The following is an 8,094-nucleotide window of genomic DNA, read 5'->3' as shown; positions in this document are numbered from 1 at the left end:
AGGTGCAGTTTTACTGAAGTTGCGGCAGTGATGTTCTCAGTTTGCTTGAAGTTGGACTTTATGAAGTCATGTCTGAACGGGCGCACTGCTCCAGCGCGAGTCGAGAGACTTTGTTGCCCCCTGGTGGGGAAAACATGAATGATACAGAGCAATGAGCAGGATTCATCACTGTGGCTATAGTACTATCTTCCTAACTGGCAAATAAATGTCTTATAGATAAATAATTTTTAAACAACTGATGCAGTTGTACATTATGTAGTCTAAAGTAACATGGTAAGGATGAGTAGTTGTGAAGTAATCCAATCATTTTGGGCTAAAATAGGATAGTTATAAATGGATGCATTTAGCATCCATTTATAACTATCCGGTACCTTGCACAAATACTCCACAACCCAGAAATGACTCCAGGTTTGTGACTTCTGAAATCAATTGGTTGCAGTGGATTTTATTACCTCTTCATTACAATGTTTGTGTTTCTCACATTAAATCCTAAATGCATGCATTGAACTTTGTTTCCACAATGTGAAAAAATGTGAATAAGTTAAGGAGAATGAATACTTCTGCAAAGCCCTCTAATTGGATATTGGATATAAATATCTACATCCCAAAGTGGTGTGGAGGACTTTTGACCTTAAATTCTATATGCACACATATTTTTTTTTAACGGGGATTTTTCATGTAATGGGGATGTTTTGCAAGACCAACGTGTGAACAGGAGCGTCGGAGCCTCATGGTGAGTAGCAAGATGTTTTAATAATAGAACTCGTAACTTACAGGAAGAAATAGGCCATTGAACGCAGGCAGAGTAACTGGTATGGAACAGGCAGGTAAACAGAGTAATGGAGGCAACGGATATGGAGATGGTGAACTAACAAGCTGGGCATGCCAACAGTGTCACTGAGATAACGGCAAGTAACCAACAGGAGGATTCAATGGCAAGCAATGAAAAACCGTACTGTATGGATACATAAGGAAGAGTGGAGAAGGGCAGGGCAAAACAGGTGGGAGCAATCAGGAGGAGATGAGACACAGTTAAGACCAATGAAGAAGAAGGAGAAAAAGCTGAGAGAGAAGAGAAAATGGTAGGAGCAGACAGGGATGAACACAGAGACACTAGAATACAGAAAGACATACAAGAAATGAGTAAACCATGGGGATGAATTAAAATAGTATCAGTGAAGAACATAAACAAGGAAAGAAACTGACATCTACAGAAATCCAAAAGTCAAACACCTAAGGATCATGACAGGGTTAGGATTTAACTACTAAAACATGTTCTTTTCACTTGGTTATTTTAAGCATTTAGATATATTTATATATGTATTAATGCTGTGTGACTATTTCACTGCCAGTGATAATCAACGTCTAGATTATGTGTGATCTGAGCATGACATCCTGAAAAAAATAACGGTTCAATAACCTGGAATAATATGGAATTAATGCCCATGATGAACAGATCTAAACTATGCTATTGGTCACAAGCTTTAGATACACTTTCTCACTTAATGGGTCTCTGTATTTTAATGACTATTTACATTGTAGATTCTCACCAAAGGCAACAAACCTGTGAATGAAAACGCATGGAATTATGTAGTAAACAAAAAAGTGTGAAATAACTAAACATTTTTATATTTTAGATTCTTCTTCAATATCCACCCTTTGCTTTGATTACTGCTTTGCTCCCTTAGCATTCCCTCCATGAGCTTCATGAGGTGGTCACCTAAAATGGTTTTCCAAAGAGTCTTGAAAGAACTTGAAAGATTAATATTTCAGTCATTACAGCAAAGGGTTGCTACTTTAAGGAATCGAAAATAAAAAACATCTAAAGTTCTTTAGCATTTTTGTGTTTTCCACATAATTCCATGAGTTCATTCACAGTTTTGATGCCTTCAATGAGAATTTATGTACAATGTAACTAGTCATAAACATAAAGAAAACCAGTAAATGAGAAAGTGTTTCTAAAACATTTGACCAGTGGTGTATAAAAACTCTGAAAAGTGTTACAGTCTAATTATTGTGAAAGATGTACGATGAAATCTAGTTTTACAGACAAGAAAAATCGCGTCTTGCTCTCATAAATTGAACAGTTTTTATTCATCAAATACAGCCTTGAAGCTAATCAGAGCTTTGGGAAAATCCACTCTTAATGGCAGGAGAAAACAAACGAAATCAATCGTCTTTGGAGACACTGATGGCAGATCCACAGTATGTAACAAGCAGCATACATCAGCAAAGAATAAAATCAATACCATTAACAAGTGCTAATGTCAGATTTCGTTCTTATATTAGCAGCTTTAATCAGGGTTTAATGAAGCCACATTTGAGCTACAGCAGTGCTTAAATATATGGTGATGTATTATACAGCGTATTTATTGATCTCTCCTTTTTTTTGTATAATACACTACAGAAGATAAAACAAGTATGTGGCACAGAATCAGCTACATTGCCTTTGCTGCGATTTTGTAAAATATACGGAAATATTTTCTAAACAAATGCCTCAGAAATGTAGTTTTGCATGCAGTTGAATGTCTGTTTTAAGTAGAGACAACTGTTGCAGTCATAACTGAGATTTCCAAACTTCAGTCTGCCTCACTACCCATGAGCTAGCATTGGATAAGTGTGCATAATCAATCCAGAGGTTGCCCCCGAACACGCACAAATCTGTCCAGACTCCAAATTGAGAAAAACAAGCAGTTGTCATCAGGCTTGGGTGCTGCTCGGGGCTTAAACTGTAGAAAAGTGCTTTGCTGTAAGGCCTCCCTCCCTGACCAAATGAAAGCAACTTAAGCGGAACTAAATCCTTTTTCTAGCAGATGTATGGCAGATGAGTCTGTGACAGGGGCTAAGGGAAGATGCTAGAGGCGGGCAGTTGTTTCTTGGCTGACAATAGGGAGGAGGAGAGTTGAAAGGCTGGATAGGTCCATAGGTGCACTTATTTTGGGTTGCCAAGAAAGCTCAGCTGTTGTGGGAATAAACTCTGCTATCCGGATGCCTTTTGAAAGGGCAGTTGGGAAGGAAACAATGGGAAGACAAAGGTTACTATCTGATATCATGAAAGAGATTAAAATATTAAATAAAATGCTTATTACAGTTCTACAGTTCAACCCAACAGTCTTAAGGACTCAGTACTGTGTGCAGAGATGCACACAGACAGTGGTTGTTACCCGGGAGCATGTCTGCTCTGCTAATCTTCTCTCGGCTGCCATGTCGACCCAGGCCAGACAGTCAGATGGACGTGTCAACCTTCAACTGCATTTCATTCCACTTCCATTCACCCTAACAAGCACAGAAACGTCAGCCCCGCATCACTTTTAGTATCCAGAAGCTGTGGCTCACCAGGATGGATCAGTCCTGCACAAATATCCTGCCACATATCATGTCATGAAAGGCCATCTTAGAAAGAACTTTAAACAAGAAGGTTTGATTTTGTTTACTTTAGGTCCACCTGAGGTTCACAAAGCCAAGATGATGCTGTAGGAGCTGATTGCCAAGCTAGTTATCGTATAGTTTCATCTTTTAGAATATCGTACAAAAGCCTGGTCTTTATTAAATGTTAAGTTTAGGTACAGATGCGGTGAGAAGTTGTCAATTAGAAGGAAGAAAACTAATTAGCATGTTCCCAGCCAATATTTACTTATACATTTAGTAAGGAAATGGGCTAAAAAATGGTCGCCAGATGAGTTTGCCCATGACTTACATAATGACCCTGTTAATTGCCTACATAGGTGTGATGCAGGAAAACCAGTGGTAAAAGTGGGATTCACAAGGGTCCTCAATGTGTTGTGCATTTCAAGCTGTTTTCCTAAAACCCATTTGAGTCCCAGTTAAGACCATCATCGACTCCTAACGGATTTTACTAATACGTTTCATTTAGTCAAACCAAATGAGTCCATCCACACTGAGCATAGACATGCCTGCTTGGTTCAGAAGCAGATAAGGTATTGACACAGCTCAGGAAATAGTGTGAGCCCTGTACCAAATGTCAAGCAAGATGGTGGTATCATTATGCTGTGGGGCTGCTTGGCTGTCAGTGATATAGGGGGGTTACACAAAGTGAATGAAACATTTCTTCAGCTGCCTTTCACACCAACAGCTTAATGATTTGAACGTTAGACAAAACTGGATATTCAAGCAAGGCAACAATCCCAATCACACATCAAACATGTTTTGGAATGCATGAAGCATGCTAACATTAGGCCTCTGGTATTGCCTTTTTCAAAGCCTGACCTCAACTGAAAATGGTGTGGACTATGCTTAAAAGCTGGGTCTGTCCCATGAAACCAACCAATTAGAAGGGGTTCTACACACTCTGCTAAGATAAGTCGTCAAACATTGAGGCAGAATTATGCCCAAAGCTTGGTGGCAAGAAAAAGCCTGATGTTGAGGTACAACTTCTTAAGCAATCCTTTTATCTAACATTTATATTTGGACCTGTATTTATATTTTTATACATTGAATTTATGTGCACCTAATTCCTATTTTTAAAATTCTTTGAATATGAATGTCATATATTTTTCAACTTGGTATTAAAATGGTTGAAATATATCAACCCAATAACACAATATGGTATTAATGCCCATCATGTTACAGACTGCTACTGTATAAACATACATAATTCATTCATAAAAACAACACATACCAAATGTTAGAATTTATAATAAGCCTAGAGCTTATAAAAATTCACTTCCTGATCTAAAATTTCCCTAATAAAAGTATTTTGCCTTAGATTTTCTTAAATACATTAACTAATTTGGCAAGTGTAGTTGTTCATCTGTATTCACCAACTTTTCACAGTTAGTGAAGACCAGATGTTTGGTCATTTATCTTCATATGTGAAGCCACAAAACTGAAACAAGCTGTTTTTACTTTGTCATGACCATATAAATGAACTCTGTTAAGTGCCCTGAAGTTCATTAAGAAAATGGCCTCAGCGGCAGGTGAAAGGGAACTACGGTTTTCAGTGTGATGTGATTCATAAAGCATAGACTGAGAGGCTTCTCTTCGGCTCCAAACATTGGTCCCTTTGATCCTGAGTATGTCCCAACACAGACTGTGGTCCTCGACCTTAATCCCAAATTTGTGCTGAAAACCTCGAGTTTGAATAAGTTAGAGGAGAGAAAAACACACAACAAGCTCAAATGTCCATTTTTGTAACCCAAACATTGAGAACAAAATAAAGTAAAAGCAAACAAATCTTCAGAAAAAGATCCAAGACAAGAACATTATCTTCATAAATCGAAAGTCAGCATTGGCTTGTCTCATTGGCTTTTTTTTTCTTGTGAATGCCTTAGAATGCTAGCTCAAAAATCTGAAAATTGTATCTACATGTTTCCTTTATACCACTTGAAATAATTGCTTAAAACATTAGGGAACATTTTCTTAAACATAAATTTGTCACAGTAAAAGTCTGTTCACTCAGAAATAAATGTATGCAAAAAGTATGCATGGACCTCATTTTTCTTGTTATTCCACTAGTTTTAACCCAATAGCTAGCAACCTTTAACATACTGAGCTCTGAAGAAACAATAAAAGCGGAAATAAAAAAATTGAGGATTATTGCTGGCTATGGTGTTCTTTGACTCCTAAATGTCAGAGGATAACCTACAAAATAAAAATATACTTAGTAAAAAGTTAGGCACAAAGAACCTCTTTAAAACCAAATTTGATTGACCTACTAGCAACTAAGCTAAAAAGCTTTCTAACTAAACAGCTAGTAGGAGGCCTGTTTGCCCTCTTCTGTAAACTTCTCTTTAATTGACATTTGTTTTAATTTTTAAAATAATTTTATGTACATTCCTAAATAGTTGGATGCTGGGAAAAATTAATAGCATAATAAAGAGAAAACAAAACGTTTGAGGTGGTCCAGGTTTATGTTAGCATGTTCTGTTCCCATGTATAAAACAGCTGGCCTTCTCTAGTAGACTGAGCTGTTAAGTAACAGTAAATCTAAAAATCCAAAGACTAAGGTGTTAAATTTTACTCATATGTCAGAGGATAACCTACAAAATAAAAAAAATGTTACAAGGTTCAAGAACCTCTTTATATAAACAGGTTTTATCAACCTTTTTGCTTCCTAACTTGCTATCTAGTAAGGAGGCTTTTTTTTAGTATCGTCTGTGTAACTTATTTAACAAAAGTTTTCAAAGTTGTTATTTTATGTACATTCATTAATAATTAGTTGCTAAAAGTACAAGGGCATATAAAGAAAGTAGATGAAGGGTGAAGCAGGCTAAAGTTGGCATATTATTGGCTATGGTGGTAACTTTTAGTCTAATTAAAGGATAGCCTACAAGATAAAAAAAAAATGGTTTGTAGAAGGTCAGGCACAAAGAACGTCTTTAAAAGCAGATTTCATTGACCTATTAGCAACTGAGCTAAGGAGTTTAAAAATTTGCTAGCTAGAAAGAAGGCCTGTTTTACTATAGATGTATAAGAGTAGCCACATTAGCTTCATTGATCCACAAAAACAAATTAAAGAAATACTAAAGAATGTGTTCAGCTAATTTTGAATCGCTTTTAAATACGATCTTTTTTTGTGGTAATGACATGATTATTGAGGCAGAAATGAACGATACTACAGAGCACTTGATATGAAATACAGTGCCTTCAAAATGGACTCTAAAGCTGACTCTAATTTCCCTCTAAAACAACCACTATATTTTATTCAGTTGTAGTTATTACAATAAAACCATTTTAGTTCCTTTTTTTTGTCAAATACATCACTTTAGGAGTGGATGCAAAACCTTTTAATGTTGCTGTTTTTAGATGCAAGTTTTTCTAATAATAATAATAGGAATAACATAAAGTATCTTCCAAACCCTGTTTTTTCTTAGCTGGAGTCAAGTTGAAGGTAAAACCAGCTCCTGGAGCTTTTATCGCTACAGTGTTTTGCTCAAGGATGCTTAAAAGGCACCTTGAATCCAGGTCACTTCACAGAATTACAGTCTTTGAACTCTCCACATCACTCTGCTGATTTGTATGTGACACACTGCTTTTCAGGTAAATGGCCTCTCAGGTGTGTATATTAGTTTCATGGCTGAGTTACCAAGGCTTCAATTTTAATTAAATCACATATATCTACTCCCAGATTTGTGCGAACACGTCACTCAATTCTATTTTTTCACCATTTAGGTCAAAGATTATCAAGGATTTCTTTTTCCATGTGTTGCTTTCCTATACTTTTATATAAATATTAATGACTTGTATTTTACTTTCAGGTTCTATATTGTGTTTTTTAACTTTTAGGATTCTAATTTGACATCTGAGTTTTTGAAGCAGTACAATGGAAAATACCTATATAAAGCAAAATTAATACTCTTGCAGCATTACCCTTTAAATTGAAGGTTTCAACTCAAACTAAGTAAGCCGCTGCACTTTAAGTGATGATTGACAATATACATGGTCAGTGTTCAAGACAAAGGAGTCCACGGTTTCCTGTTATGGAGAACATCATGCAAATTGCAGCAGGATAGACGAGAAAGAAGCAAAGCAGTCGCTCTCCTGTATCTTTGAAGCAGTTTCTTCAGTATCAAGCAGTTTTTTTAGGCCACGGGAAAAGGAAAGGAAATGTCGCAGCCTTGCATCAATTCAAAGTGCCTGAATTAGTTAGATGAGTATAGTTTCTTTGTTCTTCAAACGCCGATGTTTGTTTTTTTATCTTTTTTTCTAAAGCAGAAATTGATTAGGCTTAAGCCCCTTCTTCTTTTTCACAAATTCAGTTTCAGAAAGAAAAAAATCCCATAACAACAACAAAAGAAAGCGATTATGTTGAAGCGACAACTCCTTTCACCATTGGTTCTCTGTTCAGGTATGTGGCCCAGTAGACGAGGTTGAAGGTTCCGAAGAGGACAGGGAACACTATCCTCGACATCTTGTCGATCTTGCTGACACTGTTGTACGTTTTCTTGGGGTCCACCAGTTTGCTCTCTGAACCTCGTAGCTGCACTGACGTCGTGTTGGAGATGGTGGAGATGGACACGTCCTTGGTGAGGTTCGGGGTGTAGTTGACGCCAGCCGAGCAGACATTGTTGGCCTTTTTCGAGAGCACCATCGGGTCTCGTTTCTACAGCGGGAAGGAGTACAATAATTAGTTTC

General features: G+C 37.0%; 1 protein-coding gene across 2 annotated transcripts in view; it reads right to left on the bottom strand.

Moving 5' to 3' along the window:
* Positions 1-4,587: 4,587 nt before the first annotated feature.
* The window catches only part of LOC124861345 (gamma-aminobutyric acid receptor subunit alpha-5-like), a 32,543-nt gene continuing 29,036 nt past the window's right edge, over positions 4,588-8,094 (bottom strand). For both annotated transcript variants that reach the window (XM_047354973.1, XM_047354974.1), the window contains exon 10: positions 4,588-8,062. In XM_047354973.1, the coding sequence (XP_047210929.1) occupies positions 7,763-8,062 (300 nt within the window). In that variant the 3' untranslated portion in view covers positions 4,588-7,762. The remainder of the gene's footprint in view (positions 8,063-8,094) is intronic.

Source organism: Girardinichthys multiradiatus, chromosome 24 (genome assembly GCF_021462225.1).
Source record: "Girardinichthys multiradiatus isolate DD_20200921_A chromosome 24, DD_fGirMul_XY1, whole genome shotgun sequence".
Classification (NCBI taxonomy): domain Eukaryota; kingdom Metazoa; phylum Chordata; class Actinopteri; order Cyprinodontiformes; family Goodeidae; genus Girardinichthys; species Girardinichthys multiradiatus.
The sequence above is the reverse complement of the archived record's forward strand: the minus strand, read 5'-3'. Positions and strand labels throughout refer to the sequence as shown.